A 20,348-nucleotide genomic window follows, 5' to 3' on the forward strand; every position below is an offset into this window, starting at 1 on the left:
AGACCTTGCTATTTAGCTAGAAAGGTTTTGCTCAAGGCATTAGGCTCTTAAATTTTCAATTAAAAATTGTTGGTATCATTTTTAAAATTTTGGCTCGACGACTGTTCCATAGTTTTTATTCAACATGACTGCGATTTACATCAAGATCCTGTTTATTGCTTTTAGGAAACATACAAGTAAACTTTGTTGTGGAATGCTTTTCCTTGCAGGCCTGAAGGAAGAGAGAAAGATCGCATTTTTTCTCCTCTATTAATTCCCAGTCTGATGTTCAAATAAGGGCGAAATCACATGAGCAAAGAACAAACCGAGAAATGGTCCGTTGCATTTCTTAAAGTTCTTAAACATTTGGCCAACTCCCAATTCCTCTTATGCAGAACAAACCCGCCTACGCGTAGTTGCAAAATGCTTAAAGATTTGAACCATAACTATGAGCAACACTTTCTCCATTCTTCAAAAATAGCAAGCTGTTGAAAAGTAGAATGTGTATCCCCCTACTGGTTGGTAACAGGAAGCTTTACTCTTCTAAGTTTCGAATATATTCATGACTAACGAGCATCTACAAGCACCAGAAGCAGGAGTTTTGTCGTAAGGCTCGAGTCCGGTTCGAACAACGACCTGCTCTGGTCTGACTGGCCCTTGGTCTTTTTGGGAACCAATGGAGTGTTGAAGACTTGACTTCCAAGATTAAGCGTATTATTCAAACTTCAGAATATCAAGGGTGTTTTGCTCCATCATACGTTTCTTATGTTGGCTTCAGAATAGTTTAATATTTGGAAATAATTTGTACAAATAAGTTGTTCAGAAATCGGAGTAAATATATCGGCAAAAACAAAAACAAAAATAGAAGTAAATATGCCAAATATGCATTTTTTTTTTTGTTTTTTCAAATGTTCATTCTTTATTCTGTTTTACGTGTATAATCTAGATTCTACACTCTGTAATTTCATCAATTTTTTTTTAAATTAACGTTGTGTTACTTACCATGGTTATTTTAAATGAATTGATATATAATTTTGTACAAATACATCATTTTTGATGTTATAATTTTATTCGCTAGTTTACAATAAGTTGCACTTAAAAAAAATATTTTATTAAGAAATGTTAAGCGTATATTATGAAAAGTCGCGTTTTGTTATATAAAAAAATATTATTATTTAGGAAGAAGCTTGTTTAGTAATTCATATGGATTTCTTGATATATCTTTTACTGTCATTTATATAAGAAATTAAGGATTGGAACACTAGTTCATAGAAAAACAAAGGAGAGCACCTACGCAAGCGTAACCAACCCAATATCTTCTCATATTCCCATAATACCCTCAATCCAGTTTCTAAATTCAATTTATTTTTACTTTGGCCCCAATTATAAATCTACAAGAAAATAAAAAAACCTAGAATATGATTGGTGAAATTCTGAAATGGTGTTTCTAAGAGTGTTATAAGAATCAAAGCAATCGTAATACGATCATCCATATCATAATTCGGGTTTAATTTTAAGAACAGGTGAGTAATTTTCGGTTTTAGGGTTTCAGTTTCGATTATTTCAATCCGGTAAGTTCATCGAAATTTATTTGTTTAGATTTGGGCATTTTGATAAAAATCGGTGTTTTCCGTAGTTTCTAATTTATTTACGTCCTTTTTTCTGAAGCAAAATTATAGTTTTTATCCTTGTTATTTGGGAGAGGATATCAATTTTTGCTGCCATTTAATTTTATATTTTTTTAAATATTGAGTTGAGTTTTAAGATATTAAATTAATGGTAATTGTTGTGTTATTATATCTATCTGTCGATGAACTGGTGAATATCTACCATTTTTATGTGATTTGTTCTCTTTTTTTGAAAATTTTGTGTTAATTAATAATTTTCAAACTGATTTGAATTGCTTTAAAAAAACTGTGGGTGATATACTTGGTGATTTGGTAATTTTTTTAAGAACCTAAAGAATTTTAGAATTCTGTAGTGGCAGATCATATAAAAACCTTCTGAACTTTAGAAATCTATATCAATATATAGCCGTGATGCAATTTTAACTTGCTTATAATATCTAGGTGGTTATGGTTGTCCTTGATGTGTAATTATTCCATGTTTTTAGATGCCAATTTGATTTTACTTTTAAAATCTCTCTCCAATATATATTTATTCAGTTTGGCATGTAGGCAATGAATTATTTCTTTTCTTAATACAGGACATTCATATATATCTTACATCAGTTATAATGAGATTCAGAAACGGAGATAAAGTAGAGGTTATGAGTAAAAAAGAGGGGCCAGTTTCATGGCGTTTGGCGGAGGTGCTATCATGCAATGGCCACTCTATATGCCTTCGATATGATCCATTTCCTGGTGGGGAAAAGGAACTGATGGTGGAGACTGTTTCAAGGGAGTTTGTGAGACCAGACCCTCCTCTGGTCCAAGGTTTAGAGAACTGCATATCTGGTGACATTGTGGAGGTATTCTATCAGTTTTCCTGGAATATCGCAGCTATCGTGAAGAATATGGGTTCCAAACGAGAAAAAATGAGCAGAAAGATCTACCGCCCGGCTGCCGCATTTCAAAATAAATATTTAGTTAGGATAATCGGGTCTTCAAAGGAGTTAATTATCGACAGATCAAACGTAAGGTTGAGACAAACTTGGCATCATGGCAAGTGGATTTTAATGGGAAAGGTATATGCCTTTTTTCTCATTTTAATACGATCGGTGCTATTAATCATTTTTCTTTTCGTTGGATGGGCTCATATGACTTAAAATTTTCTTTTTTACTGATTTATTTGACTATTAGTTTTTATGCATATGTATGGTTCCTTGTTAATGTGTCTTAGTGCTGAATGCTAAAACTTGATCTTGCTATCTTCCTGGGCATTCAAGATTTTCGCTTTAGCCTCCCAAGGAGTATATGCTACCCATTTGAATGGAATTTGGAGTGCAACTAGCCAAGTAGTGAAATTGTGGATAACTTATCTTTCACACCAAAGTCCATGTCATCTAATTTTTGTAGACATGTTATGTCTGAAATTGTGTCTGGCAACGAATTCCAGTTTGATTATTTTATATTTTGATAAATCTTTTCTTTTTGTGCATTGATATATCTGAGCAGCCATTGGATTTGCAATATCTAATCCTTAACTTTTTCCTGCTTCAGAATTCCCAAAGGTGTGAGGACACAAGAGCTAGCAAGCCATCAACTTCAAATTGTTATCAGAAGATGAACTTTCAGGTGCCATTATCCAATCCATGTCTGACAACCCAAAAAGATTTTGTTCGCAACGATGTTGGCGTAAGGAAGTCTCATGCATTTCCTGCAAGGTTTTTGAAGAGGATATCCATCAATGACGACTCGATGGCCGAAGCGCATAATGAACCTGAGTGTAAATTCAGAGCAGTTGAGAAGGATGGAAGAAGGCAGAGAACAACTACTACCCCAATTCTCGGAAAGGTAGATGCTGTTGCTTACCCAAGAGAGATTTTGGGTAAAAAAAACATGCATGCTTCCTTTAAAAATATATCTTATAGATCTAATCAAGCCGAGAGAGCAAAACAGAATGATGATCTTGGATGTTCTAGGTTCAGAATCTCCGAGTCAAGTAGTTCTCAGAGTGATGCCTCTTCTGTAGGTAGTTGTAGTGTGACTAATCAGAAGGCAAACAACATGTTTAGTCATTTTATACCACTGTCTTGCCAGTTGACAGATACCCTTTGTAGTGACGCAGAATCATGTTATGGCTCAGATTCTGTGAGAGAAATTTGTCCACTTCCTTCAAAAGAGAAACTAGAAGTCAGTATCCATAGGTTTGAGTTGCATGCTTATAGCAACACTTTGGAAGCTTTATATGCTTCTGGTCCCTTAAGTTGGGAACGGGAAGCATTATTGACAAATCTCCGCTCCATGCTCAACATTTCAAATGATGAACATTTGATGGAGCTGAAACACTTAATTTCCGCTAAAACTGATGTCCATGCCAGATGATATTTCAAGAAATGCTGTTTTCATATCTTTCTTTCAGATGCATTTACACCTTTCCTTCTCTGTTTCAAAATTGTAAGTCGTAAGAATGCTATCGTCTGCATTTACAGTCTTGGTTATCATATCTTTGCCAGCTTAGGCAGTGGGTTCATTGTAATTAATTAAATGATATATATCAAACTTTTATTCCTCTATTCGATGTATATATATACTCTTCCAATGAAATAACTGTATTCCTTTTATTATGTTCAGTCCTGATCCATTGTTTGTTCATTTCAGTTCTCTGAGATTAGGTAACATGTGGTGTTAATTTCTTGCCGCTACCCAAAAGTTGGTTAATGTTCCATGAAATAGTTGTCTGAGCGATAAGTGTAACCTTTTATTTGCTCTATTTGATTCAAGATGTCTTATAAACCCCTTTTCGTCTCTGCTTCTTTTATTTGCTCTATTTGATTCAAGGTGTCTTATAAAATGTAACCTTTTATTTGCTCTGTTCTTATGAACTCCATCATGTAATTCATATTCCATAACCAATTACAAAGTGCACTGTGCATGCCTGAAAATCAGCCTGTAAGATTAGCATCTAATTTCCAAGATCGCAAACTTTTGTACTGAATTTGTACAGTTCCAGTCATCTTGGCATTGGCTTCCTGATTGCTCATTGGATTTACCAAATCTTTACAATGGGAAGCTAACTGTGTTTGACATATCAATTTATATTGAATTTGATTGGTATACTGCTGTTTAGCACTCTTTATTGGTCATCTGTACGAGTGATGTAAGTTAGTTTTGTCCATGCACCTTTGGCAGCGCGTAAATTTCTGTTTAAGGATGTAATTGATCAATCTTCAATCCCCTGCATTCTCCAGGGCTACTGTTGGAGGCATGATCATTTACTTCAAAAGGTTTAAAGATGATACCTGGATTTGCCAGTGTTCTGTTGGCATATACTATTGGATGATAAGTCATCTGCTTCCAAACAGATGCATCAATTTATGGCTACACCCTGGTATCAAATATTGGAAACCATGTGATTATTTTTCCAAGTTAGGATCAATCTATATATTCTTCTTCCCTACCCATGCAAACCCGTAATTTTCATTATGTGTAAAAGATGTGGCGCCCTGTTTTCTGATTCACCCGTTAAAACATGAAAAATGATAGTGATTCTTGCTTACTTTCAAGAACCTATCTTAATCTTTGGTTATTTTTATATTTAAATCTTTTATGCTGTAAAGATCCGAAGAACAAAAGAAGCTGATGATGTGTGCCTCACCTGGGAAAGGAATTTGTAGCTTGTCAGCCACTTCAGAATGGTCTTTGAACCGTATAGGTAACCAACCACTTGATTTGGTACTCATAACGTGCATGTAACACGGTTTGTTACAATCATCCTCATAGGAATTATTTTGTATCCTTGGAATCGCCCCCCAAATCATTGGTTGCATTTGTTATTTGTCTTGTATGCATGGTTTGCGGTATTTGGGGCATTCTTCTGCATGGGAGGGCCATGATTTTTATGGGGGCCAACTTGATGTATTTGGGAAGCAAAACTCGTACTATGGGACTAATAATGCAGAAAGAAAATGATTTTAATTTGATTGCATTCAAATTTAAATTATCTATACATTGACAGGTCTTTGGCACGGCACGTGCCAAACTTGTAATCCAGAAACCGACGGACACAAGGCTGGGTATATATCCATGTGAAACTAGAAAATGGTTTGACCTTTATTGAACGATCACTTGTTACTTTGTTCAGTGTAAATTAAAGTTGTTTATAACCTGAAGCGAATCTTGTTTCGTTGGAAGGTCACAACACTTGATTTATGTCGTCAAAAACTCTAGTTCGAGAACATCCCCGGTTAGTCCAATGAGTTCTCCATGAAATGCAGATTCATCGGTAAGAGTCGTGGAGCTGGGAATGTAAATATTTCTTTGGGACAGAAACTAATGTGGGGTGATAAGAAACGCTATGGATTTTGCCATCTTGTACAATTTATTTTTCCATGTTGTGTTGTGATTCTTGTGCTGTTTGATAACCAGGCCTGCCGCCTGCTTGCTTGAATCCCGAAAGTGGAGGAGGTATAAGATATTTGGTTGACTTTTTATTTATTTCAACTACGTTTTTGGGGTAATTTTTATTACAATAATTTATTGAATTAATTTTTGTTTTTTCGACCAACTGCACCAATCCATGTAAAACCCCTTAAAACAGAATTGAGAATACATCTTTCCTTTTTAAAAAAATCAAATACATTTCAACTTTATGTTACTCCGACACATTTACTCTCTCTTTCTTATACGACAGGTTGTTTTATATCTGATTTTTTCAAAATATAGATATAAAATATTGTTAATTTACATAGGCTGTTGTTTGTTTTTTTTAATTGCTGATTTTTTCTTAAATAAAAATTATCCATTATTGTATTCCACATCTTATTGGACTAGATTGGATCACTTTTTGAAATTAAAAAGGCCCCGCTTGTGATTTCGTGGTTAGATAGTTAGATAAATCTCCACATCATTCCATTAAAAAAATTACAAAATTGATATTTTTTGTAAAAAAAATCACAAAATTGATGGATTTAGCCACAAGAAATAAAATTTTCATGAGATTAATTATTTCTAGTGTAAAGGCACAATCTCCATCGGATCCCAAAACCAAAATTTCCCTTTAAAGCTTTTTAGCATGTAAAATAATAATAATAAAGCATAGCCTCGAAAGTATGTATCATTCTTGCAATCTTTTCTTTTCCCTGTTTCCAATTGGTCTTGCACCATTTACTTCTCCAGTTATACTGTCCAAAATGATTATGATGATATTATCTATTGGAAAATAATAAAAATGATTGATAGAAAATTTTTCAAATTATTTAGCTCCTCTGATTCTATGTAAAATGGTTAAGCTTAATTAAATGATTAATACACGGCCAAAAGTAAGATATTGTCTTAAAATAGTTTCTTTTTTTTTATTATTTAAAATGTTTTATCTATCGATATTTAAAGTCTAAAGTACTTAATTTGATTGAAGAAAAAAGGTAAGCAAAGTCACATTTATTAGGCAGCTGGGCCAGTATTAGATGCTCTTCCAAGCAAAAGGACAAGCCACTAAATGTTGCATTGGAAGTAGCAAATTTGACAACAAATTACAAAATCTTTATATTATATATACCAAAAAGGGGTTTTTTTTAATAGTAAATTTAGGTATTAATAAATATTTTATATAAATAACGTATTTATTTATTTGATTAATTTTTTTGTCAAATATATTGGTTTATCTTTTATGGATGGTAATTATTTAACTAAAATAAATAAATCTAATTGCTTTTTTAAAAATTTGATTGGATAGTCTTTGAGTTTTAACTCGTTGTTTGTTAATATTTGTTTTTCTAATAATTTTAAAGATTATATATTTTTATAAGTCGATCCAAATAATTTTATAATTTTTTTTGACAAAATCACATGAATATAAATCTCTACTATTACATAATATTTGAAAAATATTCTAATAATCATTTTAGGCACCGTTTGGTTTGAGTGATAGGATAAATAATCAATAGATAAGTAATATAATGTAAATTAAAAATAAATAAGAAAAAATAGTCAATACATTATTTGATTTGATGGATAGATTATAACTTATTTGATTTAATTGATGTAAAATTATTAATTAATAAATAGATAAAAAAAATATGACGAAAATAAGGCGAAATTGATTGAGATAAGTTATACATAGATTAATAATACATCAAACCAAACAATGCCTTAGTGTATCAACATGACATCAAAATTTATTATATATTTTTGTCCTACATAGTTTGTAACATAACATTTGATAACATGAGCCTATTAATAATCTTCATATCCCTATCTATCTTCATTTTCCCCCTAAAAGCTCACATTTTTTCCCATCATTTATAAAAGAAAAAAAAAAAGATTTACAAATACTATTTTTTTTGGCTAAATTTACAAATACTAATATATATACACACACATATAGTATCTCCCAAGTAGGCCCCACGTTTGAAATCTGTTACACAGACGGCAATTTAGCTCCTGCCTGCCCCCTGGTGCGCAGGATTATTTATAATGCGCCTCCTCATAGTACCACTGCACCACTTTCTCTATCTAAGAATTCAATTTATGTTTCTGATGATTATATAATAAACAACTATGTCCTAAAGAAAAGATTGCATTTTGTGATATATTTTTTTTATTGGTTCTGTCAATTTTGAGGCCGAGTAAAGCAAAGTCTTCTCTTTCACACCTTTCAATTCGTTTTACTCTTTCTTCCATGAGCATATAAGCATAAACTCTCTTTATGGGCATTGAAAGAATCTAGGCTTGACAGCATTTTTCTTGAAAATTCCAATCAAAGTGCCATTCTTTAGTTGCTTTTTGGTCCCTTATCTTTGACCCTTAGCTTCTGCTTTCTTGTTCTGGCATTTGTGTTTTATCTGGGATTTGTTGTTCTTGATTTATTTTAGGATTGTGTGATCCAAGATGAATCTTTTTGTGCGTGTATATTTGATAATCTCGCGATTGTTATTAGAAAAGGATGTATTTAGTGCTTGCCAAAAATGGGTTAGGTTTTGATTTTTGTCTCATATGGGGTGGTTGAAGATCTGTTGAATCAGTAGATTTGGACCTTTTTTTTCCCTTCAAATTCCAACCTTTTCTCATCTTCTTTTGTTGACAAGAAATCTGGTGTGTCTGCCTTGGGAATTAGGGTTTTGTTTGATTAACTTATTTGTTTCTGCGCTTAATCTGAGGAGGGAGAGATGGAGATTGAGAGGGCAAATAGTGCAGCAGTTGAAAGTTGCCATAGAGTGATTAATCTGTTATCCCAGCCGCAAGATCATAATCTGTATAGAAATTTAGTTGAACAAACTGGAGACGCTGTGTGCAAATTCAAGAAAGTTGTCTCTCTTCTTGATTCTAGCGGCGGTCATGCTAGAGTGAGGAAACTTAAGAAAATTCAAGCTCCTTTACCCCTCAATATTTTATTGGAAAATCCCATCTGTAGATCAGATGAGCAGCAGACCAGGCCTCTACAAATCAACAGTTCTATTCAAGAAATCCCGCCCGACGTGAAAAATGTCCTCACTCTAGGAATCCCTTCTCTTGAAATGAGTTCAAATGGCCAAAGTTCACTTCCATTGGCCCAACAAACAACATTAACGAGCTACCATTTTCTCCAGCAACAGCAGCAGCAACAGCAACAGCAAAGGTTTCAACTTCAGCAGCAGCAATTGAAACATAAGGCTGAAATGATGTATAGGCTCAGCAACAGTGGTGTTAGCTTGAATTTTGATAGCTCTACATGCACTCCCACCATGTCATCAACCAGGTCATTTATCTCTTCATTGAGTATGGATGGAAGTGTTGCGAATGTAAATGGAAGCTCCTTCGGTTTGATTGGGGCGGCTCGGTCTGCGGATCAGAGCTTCTTCCATCACAAGAAAAGGTGCTCTGGAAAGGGAGAAGGCGGAAGCTCGAAATGCGGTGGCAGCGGTAGATGCCATTGTTCTAAGAAGAGGTAATTGTTTTAGCTTCTTGATTTTTACTTAATATGGCATGTTTAGAATCAGAACTGTTACTCGAGCTCGGGATTTTTAGGCTTGAGAAATGAATTTATCTGCCCCTGAAATGTTTGTTTAATTTATCCCATGTAATTGCCATTTATTTCTTGGAATGGTTCTGATTTTTATTTACTTTTTTATGCATTTTGAGTAGGAAGCATAGGGTAAAGAGGTCTATCAAAGTACCTGCTATCAGTAACAAGTTGGCTGATATCCCCCCTGATGAGTACTCTTGGAGGAAATATGGCCAGAAACCAATCAAAGGCTCTCCTTACCCCCGGTATGTCTAAACTGATTGCTCGCCGCACTGTTGTTTCGCCACGTGTTGTCTTGTGTAAAATTGTCTTACGGGAGTTGTTAACTGCTGCTATTTGATATTGGAATATCTTGATTAATTCCTTTTGTTAACGTGCACTCATGCTTAGTTTCATAGATTGTGTTGGATACGTGTTTCTTACTTAGAAAGTGAACATACATGAGAGGAGGTAGTGTTTTTATTCTTCTCAGCGCTTGAATGCTAAGAAAGTAGAGATATGTTTGTCTGTGACAGAATTTTATTTGATCCGCAACAATCAAGTAAATCTAATATTACCATTCTTGTGTTTGTTTCTTGGTATATTTGCAGACCTATGTATCTGATTTTGTTTAATGAGAGGAGTAATTTTGCTTTGCATTTTGAGAAACTTGAAGTTGCCTCCAATACAGGTCGAGAATTTGCATTTACTGTTAGTTGTAATCTTGTTCTGAATTGTTGCAGGGGATACTACAAATGTAGTAGCATGAGAGGCTGTCCGGCCCGTAAACATGTGGAAAGATGCTTGGAGGATCCTGCTATGCTCATCGTGACATACGAAGGGGAGCATAACCATCCGAGATTGCCTTCACAATCGGCTAACTCATGAATGATGCATTGCGACGTGGTTCGTGTACATACTTTTCAGGGAGGAACTACAGGTGTATCCCAGATGTTTTTTTGTGTTGAAATCTTTGGTTTGCGATGCGAGGCCTTCTGGTGCCAAAAGTTGCTTAGCGAAAATCAAAACTAGGAAAATGTGCTAGCAAGAAAGAATCTGAATCCGAACTAACCTTTTGTTTTTTAAGAATGTAGAACATTCTGATGTCACTTTTTATTTATAGCATTTGCTTGTGATTTTCTTGTTTGCCCCCTCATTTAGTAACTAATTTTACAGAAAAGAAATGAGATAAACATGCATAAAAGATGAGTCACCATCGTACTAAAGTTAGTAAATATTCGTCTCTACGTACGTGTGTGTATATAAGAAAAATGTTGTCAATCATGCGATTTCATACTTCTTGACCATAAGATGATTATTGATGGATCGAAGAAATTTGGAAGTAAGAAAAGGCATATAAAATCTGAATTTATGAATCTTAAGTGCAATGGATTGACACTACATTTGTGTCAATTATTGGCGACGAATCATTGATTCACTTTCCTCATTAATATATAACTGACTAACTGAGCCTAAAAAGAAATATGAAATCGACCCAAATAATGTTTTGACACTTGACAAATATCACAATGGTGTCTCAGTACATGATGACGACTTATCTATTTTCTTGTGGCAAAATTCCCGTAGTTTCGTTTGGAGATGGTAGAAATTACATTTAACACACTCATGCGAAAATAGTAATCAATATCGTGTTTAATTCGTAGTTTTCACCATCTCATGAATCGCTCTGTTTTTTCTTGAATATCAAATAATCTTTCCGTCTCACTCATTTAGTTTTGTGTGTACAAATTAAGAAATTATTTGGAAAGGTAAATTTTGTAAAAAAAACATTTCCATTTTATTCTTATTTATTAAAAATTTTAATAAAATAAAATAATCATACAAGTATTTAATGATATTAATTTAATGTGAGTAAATTCATAAAAAATTAAGAAAACTAACATTAAATATGAAAATCAAACTATATAATTGAGACAGGCGAAAAAAAACCTAAATAAATGTGACGAATGAAATATGAAACAAGAAAATTTAAATTAAAATCGTACGAAAATCACAGTCAAATTTGCACAAATGTTTGGCCGGAGGCGGCCACCAAATTGCTATAAATACAAACTTAATTAACGTATCGCAATTTATTAAAAATAAGTCATCCTAAATTGAATACTCATTAAGCTTCTCGTGCACGGAATTGCAAACATTTATTGTTACACTGAGCAAATTACTGCTCGTTTCAATTATCTAATCACGTTTTGTTTCTTTAAAAAAATATATAGTTATTCCGTCCCATATATATTGTCATCTTTAGATTTTCACACAGATTAAGAAAAATATATTGAGAAAACAAAGTTTATATAAACTTTTTATTTTATCCCTATTCAGTGTATTGAAAAATAATTGCACAAATTTTAAGATGTAGTTAATAGAAATATATTTGTAAAGAAATGTTAAAAAATATTACTAAATATGATATATGATTATATCTTTAAGACAAAAAAAAAAACGTGAACAATATAATTAAAATGAAGAGAATAATTTTTTGAATGAGTAAAACAAAGATAAAATAAAAAATTTATACATAAATTGCATGCATGAAAATAAAATGTGTACATAATATAATATATAATAGGATCAGAATGGAATAGGCATGTAGTAGATAAAATAATGGCCAAATCACAATATTTTCCTAATGGTCAACTACTATACATACATAAACCCCCCATATCATATCGGGGCAAAAGTGGAAAAATGATTAAAAATACTTCACCACCAAAATATTTATATCCACCGGCGGCGAGCGGCGACAACTTCCGCTTCTAATAACCGCCGGAGAAATCAAAAGAGCGGCGCCGGAAGATTAAGGTCGAACAGAAACGGTTTCTTCTCGCTCTTCATTCGCTTCTCCTGCTCGTTCATCACCACCGCGCCTACCTCCTCTATCTTATACCCGGTGTATTCCGACCTCCGCGCCGCGGTCTCGCTGAAGAAGTCCGGCGACCGCCATGACGGCGGCGGAACCGGGGAAACGCCGCCGTACGTGAAGTTCGTCTTGGCCTTGGCACCGCGGAGACTCCTGGCTGCCTCGTCGTAGGCCAGCGCCGCCTCCTCGGCGGTGTCGAAGGTGCCTAGCCACTTCCTCGTCTTCTTCCACGGATCTCGAATCTCGGCGGCGTACCTCCCCCACGGACGCTTCCTGACACCGCGGAACTGCGGCCCCTTCTTTACGTAGAATGGCGGCGGTACGGCGGCGTTTTCAAGTCTCTCAACGACCATTTTCATGGACTTTAGTGGCTTCGAAGTTGGGAATCTGGTGGTTATTTATAGCTACTTCTGCGTAGCCGACACGTTCCAGGTTTGCTTATTCATAAAATAAAATATTTTAAATGTTAAGTGAGACACGCATTAAATGCAAGCGTGTCACACAATATTTTACCATCTCTATAATATCTAAATGCGACCTCAAACTCAAACCGAGACATAGATTTTATTTACATTCACGTAAATATTTTCGATGTATTTGTATGAGATGAGATGGACGAGTGAACATCTCAACGATGAATCTACTGTTGTAGCATAAAATCTTTTCATTAAAACGTGTGCGTTCATTTCGTTGTATATAATATGTCGATTAAATAAATAATATTAATTAGTTAAATCATCTCACGTATTATATCATTGATTTTTTTTTTATGATTAACGTTGAGAGAATAAATTTCAGCTCAAATTGATCCGAACGTGACCAATTCAGAACAGAAAACATATCTAATCAATCTGGGTTGAGTTGTTTATTGGATCATTGAAAGCGGATCCATTAATTTTAAAATGGTAACAAAACGTATATAGTTACGATGCTAAAAAAGACATGCTCTTATGATCAATTTGTTTAGTGGATACACGTTGAATTATTGAATCTTCCGTATCAAGAGATGTGATTAAAAAAATGGACCATCCAATTGGAGTGGTGTTCATATTAAACTATATAATATTTAATGTTATGAATGGAAGTTTTAGGACGTTGTCTTATTATTATCATGTAAAGCAATTCCGCGTCTCCGATTCCTCGTGCCTATACTCGCTTACTCGTCTCATCAAGTCTTTACACACATTCTCGCCCCAAATTGTCAATCACTAGCATTAATTAGTTTTTTTTGTTTTTTGTTTTTTAACTTCGGACAACTTTTTTTATTAAGAAAATAAATACACTTGAAGAGATCATTTTTTGTTTAAAAAAAAGGTTGATCGGTTATATTTAATATTTTACAAATTTTTCCCCTCAATAAATATATCCAAATGTTACTTTTTTTAAAATAAAAAAAAAACATGTTTTTGGAAAGATGGTAGTCAACTATTTGAGTCATATTTGAAAATTCAATTCATAGAATCCTTTTATTTTAAACAACAAAATCATAGAAGAAATAAACACCAATAATTGTTGTGGAACAAGAATCTTTTGTACTGATAATTCAAATCTGATGTCTAGATTATTTTTTAAATTTTTTTTTTACATAAAACTCATGTTGCCTAGGGCCCTTAAGACTGCCGTAGCTTTAAAATATTAGCTAAAAATTTTATATAACTTCTCATTTTTGTCTCGTTGATTTTTTTTAAAGTAACAATATAATACTCATTCCTTCTCAAACTCACAGTTAAATATATTTGTTTTTTCAGTTGTTTCAGATATGTTAGCTTTTGTTTATTGTATTTTTTAATAATGTAATCATATTAATTAAGTTTTGCAAAACGTAAAATTATTTTGTGAATAAATTAAATAAAAATAGAGTAATGAACTTTATTTTTTCAATTGTTATTTTTAAATCAATAGGTAAGAATTAACAAACTTTAAATGATAAATAAAGCATTAATTGGTGGGGCGAAAGACTTGTTAATGACTAATGTGCGAGGCGGCCGAAGTTTGGTAGAACAAAACAAAATGAAATAAAAGCAGGACTGGTACGGAGGAGGCATCCACGCTTTTACTCCTTTGTTTCACTATTTTCTCAAACACGATAATATTCTTCTCATGCGTTCAAAATCGATTTGAGACAACCTTTCGAGTCAGTTTTGTGAGATGAAATTTATAATCGACTCGACTCATGAAAAATTATTAGTTTTTATGCAAATATTATTATTTTTTTATTGTGAATTAGATTGGCTCGACATCTTATGTAGATTCGTGAAACGAACTCACAAGACAAAAAACCTAATGATATCTCTACTTTTTTCACGTGGATACAAAATTCGAAACGTGACAAATATATTTCCTCATACCATTAAGAGAAATATTGCTCTTTGGAATACGGACCGGTCAAAGTTTTTTCCTCCAAAAATATCGGTCGGTTTAATCAGTTTTGTGTTCGGTTAATTTTAAAATCGGTTAAAACGGGATTAAATATATATTATTGGGCCTGACTTTAACCATCGATTCAAGTTTTTTTTTGTTGGGCTTTAAACAACAGCCCCTAACCCAACAAGAAAACAGATTTGTTGAACTAGTCCAACTTGATCTTGCCATCGTCCGCACTCTGGTCTGAGTGGTCTCTGCCAAGTTAGATTGCCCTCTCATTGAGATTAAATTACATATTTTTTTTGTTGTTTGTTTATATAATTTATATCCTCGTGATTATTATGTTTCGTTTTGTGTACATCCAATTTATTTTATTTGTGTACATAATGCGATCGACAAATCTTCCTCCCCATTTGTTCATTTTCACACCAAATGGCACAAAAAATAGGCTTGAAAGGGATTTTACTTGAATAATATTCTTGTCATGGTTTTTTCAATTAAATGTGATTAATTTTAAAAAATATTAGGTCCCTTGTTTACGTTGGCCAGCGGCCGGGGGATTTCAGAGGAGAATTTGCAGAGGGAATGATACAGCTAAGATGTATCAAGATCTGATTTTTATGTATAGATTAGTATAACCGAATGGCTGAAGCTAATTTTTTACCTGATTTTGTGGGGATGAATGTTTTGCTTAATTGTTAATGTGCATTAAAAAGGGCTGAACTTGGTTTTGCTGTCATGAGTGGGATGTGAAAAGGGGTTATGATTCAGATATTGTTACTTTTACTTCATTGAATAAGGGGCTGTGCATGGAAGGTAAGATTGGTGATGCACTTGACTTGTTGAAGAAAATTGTTTGAATGGGTTTTCATACTAATTTTGAGACTTGGGGGACTTAAGTGATTGGGTTCTGAAAGAGTGGAAACATAAAGGTTGCATGAGGAACTTGGGAACGAAACAAAGTTTGAGCCCAGTTTGATTTATTATTGCTGACTTATAGAAGGCCTTTGCAAAGAGAGGTTGGTGGAAAAGGGTAAAGAGTTTATCTCTAGAAATGAAGGGACAAGGAGTTTCGGCAGATGTGGTTTTGTATTCCGCTTTAATTCATGGTTTCTGTAAGGTGAGTCAGTGGGATCAGGCAAAGAGTTTGTTTATTGAGATGGTGGATCGATGCACTTTGCAAAGAGGGAAAATCCGATGAAGCAAATGGGTTTTTGGAACTGATGATTCAGAGAGGTGAAATGCCTGATGCTATAGCATTCACCACATTGATGGATGGGTACTGTTTGGAAGGTTGAATACTGCTAGAGAGTTGTTTGATATGATTGCCGCAAAGGGCATTGAACTGGATGTTAGTAGTTACAATGTGTTGTACTTGTAAATGGTTATTGCAAGTGTCACAAACTGAATGAAGCTATGAGACTTTTCAAAGAAATGCTCAGCAAGAAATACCAGCCAGCCACATTTACTTTTAACACTCAGTTAACTGGACTATTTCGGGAAGGCAGGAGTTCTGGAGGCATGGGAACTTTATTCTAAGTTGCAAGTATATGATTTGTCACCAGATTCTGCCACCTATTGTATATTATTAGATGGTTTTTGCAAGAACCATTTCGTTGGAGAGGCGGTACAGCTGTTTCAGACTCTTGAAAAGCCTGGCTTTTGCTCTTTATATCCGAACATTGTAATCGTCTACTTGATGGATTATGGAAAGCAGAAAAACACGGCTCTGCTTGCGAGTTGTCCGAGAGATTTGAGTCAGTTGGGGAGGCCAGATTCTTTGACATATTGCATAATGATCCATGGTTTTTGTATGGATGGGCAGCTGGAAAAGGAAAATAATTTGTTTCTTGAGATGGAAAAGAATGGGTGTGATCCGGGTGTGAGCCTCCTTTAATACCCTTATGCGAGGATTTTGTGAGAATAATGATGCAGCTGCCGTGGTGGAGCTTCTTAAAAACAATGGCGAATTCAAATCTTTTATCAGATGCATACACCACATCTATAGTTGTAGACTATACTATCAAAGGAGAGAAATTATTCGGAATTTCTAAACTTGATTCCTCGTTTTTCCAACAGAAGCCAGCTTATGAAGTAGAAGATGTAACGAAGCGAATCACTTTCAACTCTTTGCAAAATTGTTTCCAGGAGATGGAAACAGAAGGTTTATGTATTGAAAACAGGGAACAAGCATCTCCGGCAAAATCATTGGTGAAGGAAGGAATATTGGATCGACCACCAATTTACTGGTATCTGATTTTCAAAATTTTGAAATTAACATATGTCAAACGTGAGCTGTGAAAGTTGTATGAAAATAAATAAATTGTTGATTGCATTTTTTTATCTGATTTTTTTTTATTTATTGAGTAAGGTTTTTTTATTTTTGGAAGTTAACTTAAAAATACTAATATTAGTTACAATGCCACACTCTTGCTTTGTTACATACTAATAGAAGTAATAGATAGTGTTTGGTATATGAGCACACATGGGATGTAGAGACTTTATATGCATCATCTCATTCAATTGGTGCATGAGGACTTGGACCCCGACTCAGCCATCTCTTCAATCCTCACCGGAAAGCCACCCTTCATCTTGGCCGACAATTCTGATATGTACACCGGCTGCTTCCCTTCCTCCGCCACCGGCACCACCTTAAACTGCCGTAAAACGCCGGCCACCACGGCCTTCATCTGCAAGAAAGCCATGTCCTTCCTAGACAGATTCTTGGTCCAGCCTGAAACACTGGATACGTGTACGAATCCCGGCTCACGAACCTCCATTTACCGGCCTCCCCCTTCCTCTCCAGCCACCTCATAGGACGAAACTCGGCCCAATCCGCGCCCCACACCTTCTCCACTCGCCCCATTGCATAGGGGTGATAGGCTACCCTCATCCCCTTCTTCACCACTGTCCCATCAGGCAAAACATCATCGCTCACCGCTGACTTTGTGTCGGAAGGAACCGGCGGATAAAGCCTCATGCTTTCACAAATTGCGGCGTGGGTGTAAACCATGTCCTTTACTTCATCGTACGATGGCTCCTCTGCTTTCTCTTTAATTTCATTCAGTATCTGGCTTTCCACTTCGGGATGACTCGAAAGCAACCAGAAAAACCATGTCAATGCAGCAGAAGTTGTGTCCCTCCCGGCCAGAATGAAACTTATCACTATATCTACGACGAAATCTACATCCGAGTGGCCAGAGCTCAAGAATCTTGATAAAAGATCAACGGATTCAAGTGAATTTTCTGCTTGAAGTTCATGCTTCTTCCCTCTGATCAGCTCTTTCGCAAAGTCTCGGACCTGTTTGACAGCAATTTTGAGCTGTTTTTCGGACCCTATATTAAGAGCCCTCTTGATTTTCCAGTAAAGTGGTACGAATGAATTGAACCTTTGTCTAGAGTGTCTCACAGCATTCTCGAATGCTACTGCGAATTCAGCTTCCGGCAGAGATGGCAGCAAGTACTTGGGATCATACCCAAAAGCAATCTTGCAAATGTTGTCAAAAGCAAACCTCTGAAGGATATCTTGAAAATCAAGAACAGTTCCCTCGGACGCAGCTTTCTTGAGGATAGGTATCAAGCGATCCGAAAGTTCGGAGTCCACTACGTTTTCCACGAACTTTCGAAGGGATTTGGTGTTGAATTCGTGGCTGGCAACTTGTCGCTGGAACTTCCAGCTCTCACCATCAGCATTGAAAATGCCATCTCCAAGTAAGTCCCTTAAAGTGCTTCTCAGAAAGGGACCTTTGTTGTAGTTCTGGAAATTGGACCTGAGAATGTGTTGTACATTAGCTGCATTGGCTGTTACAACCACCTTCTTCCCGAAACCACGTCGCATCGTATGCGTGAGATTCGGGCTGGCCAATGCTAAATCCGAAGTCCATTGCACGTACCTATCTTTGTTTTTCAAGAGTGCGAAAAATGAACCGAATATGGGGTATGATCTTGGGAATTTAGAGGAAGCCGTCTGCGAGTTCTTGAATATGGCAAATGCCAAGAAAAGTAAAGGAAGAAGTATGGATAAGGCGAGTGGAAATGAGAAATGGAGGGATTCCATTTTTGTTGTTCGGTTTCTTGATTTGCTGAATGAATTTTTTCATGGTTACAAAATAAAGCTTCATTTATTTATAGGTAATGATCTGTGAACTGACGCAAGCGATGATGTCGGATTAGGGACACTGAACACAAATTAGATGACAGGAAACTACTCGTTCGCCCACTTCTCTTTCAAGCTCTGTTGTTTGGCACTTGGGCCCCGACAATAAATTCAACGGTGAACAGAATCATTTTCTAGATTTCAAGAGTCACTCGTGGGTAAAATTGGATGGTATTTATGGGATAGTTACTCTAGACTCAGATTTATTTGCATTGAGATGCAAAATGAATTTGGGTCATTGATGCTTGTCCATTTGTCAGCATCGAATAAACCCAACATAAGTTCACGTGGAAAAAAACAAAAATAAAAACAAAACAAAAACAAAAACAAAAACGTATCATCTTTATACCATAGTTGGTCAACTTTGAAATAATATCAAGTAAATCTCGTATGACCAGACGTTCTGTCTCGTGTCTGTGAATAATTTTTACTGAAATTTCGATAGATATGGGTAGATTTGAATGCTTAACGCCTATGTATAATTGAATATTTGTTGAATTTAAATTAGACAAGTGCCCCACTGGTGTCAGCAAAAGAGACCACAAAATGGGCTTGGAGATAGAGAACGAACACTTTGTGTGTATAAGAACTCTTGCACGGTAAGCAATTATTTATAATAGGTAATAATAAAAGAGAAACTAATGACACTTACAAAATAATTAAGACAAAGTGGAACAAAGTGTCGAAATCTTTAGGAGTGTGAATAATTTTATGAAGCCGCGAGAATTGACTGTGGTAAGTGAGATTCTATCTGTACACGTATTGTTTCAATGTACATTTAATTTGTATAAAATGATCTAAATGAGTAAATCCTTTTATAATGTGAATAAAATGTTGGTTCCACTTTGTGCTATATTTATTTTTACGTAAATATATGCGGTGTATCATCATCGTAGTATTTATATTTTGGAGTTCTTTTGCCATTTCTGGAAACTCGGTCAATAAATTAAAGACGTAAGCATTTTCGTCAATCTAATTTATTTCTAGAATCTGGAATTGCGATTCACATGGCTAATTGTACGTTCTCACATGCATTAAAATATTGCAGTTGCGTGTAATGAACATGGGCGAGGTAATGTACATATTATCGTTATTTCAGTATTCGCCGAGTAAACTATAGTGGAAAAGTCTTGTATACGTGATATGCTCGTCCGCGTAAGTGTTGGGAGGGGAATCAAAGTTTTCACCATTTATCAAGCTCTAGAAGGTGTTGGGAGGATAATTAATTTGATGTTCTCGATCGAATTTTTAGTTTTGTGACTTTGTCCACATGGAGTTTGGGATCACCAGTATTATACTGATTAAATTTGTGAGGATAATATCATAATAAATTTTCATACGATAATATAAAATTAAATTTTGATTAATTTAATAAAGAGTGATAAAAAG

At 34.9% G+C, this 20,348-nt stretch overlaps 2 protein-coding genes and 2 pseudogenes across 6 annotated transcripts; 3 read left to right on the forward strand and 1 right to left on the reverse strand.

Annotated features, from left to right (window-relative positions):
- The first annotated feature begins 1,300 nt into the window (after positions 1-1,300).
- Positions 1,301-6,088, forward strand: LOC140870830 (uncharacterized). Of its 5 annotated transcripts, XR_012147547.1 has the most exons (7): positions 1,322-1,502; positions 2,186-2,665; positions 3,141-3,434; positions 4,832-4,971; positions 5,201-5,295; positions 5,599-5,684; positions 5,775-6,088. XR_012147547.1 is itself a non-coding variant. In XM_073273240.1 (5 exons), exons 2-4 carry the CDS (start codon positions 2,216-2,218, stop codon positions 5,255-5,257), a joined length of 801 nt encoding a protein of 266 aa, XP_073129341.1. In that variant the 5' UTR covers positions 1,306-1,502; positions 2,186-2,215; the 3' UTR covers positions 5,258-5,295; positions 5,599-6,088. The 5 variants fall into 5 exon arrangements, 2 of the variants coding, with proteins under 2 accessions (XP_073129340.1, XP_073129341.1); XR_012147545.1 differs by lacking the exon at positions 4,832-4,971 and having other exon boundaries at positions 1,306-1,502; XR_012147546.1 differs by having other exon boundaries at positions 4,832-5,295.
- Positions 6,089-8,065: 1,977 nt separating this feature from the next.
- Positions 8,066-10,700, forward strand: LOC140870829 (probable WRKY transcription factor 21). The gene is made up of 3 exons (XM_073273238.1): positions 8,066-9,504; positions 9,702-9,827; positions 10,305-10,700. The coding sequence occupies exons 1-3, from the start codon at positions 8,747-8,749 to the stop codon at positions 10,447-10,449; spliced, it is 1,029 nt and encodes a 342-aa protein (XP_073129339.1). The 5' UTR covers positions 8,066-8,746; the 3' UTR covers positions 10,450-10,700.
- Positions 10,701-12,796: 2,096 nt separating this feature from the next.
- On the forward strand, positions 12,797-17,076 carry LOC140870837 (pentatricopeptide repeat-containing protein At2g34400-like; annotated as a pseudogene).
- Positions 17,077-17,124: 48 nt separating this feature from the next.
- LOC140870833 (cytochrome P450 94A2-like) lies at positions 17,125-18,901 on the reverse strand (annotated as a pseudogene).
- Positions 18,902-20,348: the final 1,447 nt, after the last annotated feature.

Source organism: Henckelia pumila, unplaced genomic scaffold (genome assembly GCF_033568475.1).
Source record: "Henckelia pumila isolate YLH828 unplaced genomic scaffold, ASM3356847v2 CTG_266, whole genome shotgun sequence".
NCBI classification, from domain to species: Eukaryota; Viridiplantae; Streptophyta; class Magnoliopsida; order Lamiales; family Gesneriaceae; genus Henckelia; species Henckelia pumila.

Coding starts and splice junctions, on each gene's coding strand:
- LOC140870830 (XM_073273239.1), top strand. CDS start 2,216: ATGAGATTCAGAAACGGAGATAAAGTAGAGGTTATGAGTAAAAAAGAG. Junction 2,666..3,140: donor AGTGGATTTTAATGGGAAAG/GTATATGCCTTT, acceptor TTCCTGCTTCAG/AATTCCCAAAGGTGTGAGGA.
- LOC140870829 (XM_073273238.1), top strand. CDS start 8,747: ATGGAGATTGAGAGGGCAAATAGTGCAGCAGTTGAAAGTTGCCATAGA. Junction 9,505..9,701: donor TGCCATTGTTCTAAGAAGAG/GTAATTGTTTTA, acceptor CATTTTGAGTAG/GAAGCATAGGGTAAAGAGGT. Junction 9,828..10,304: donor AAAGGCTCTCCTTACCCCCG/GTATGTCTAAAC, acceptor GAATTGTTGCAG/GGGATACTACAAATGTAGTA.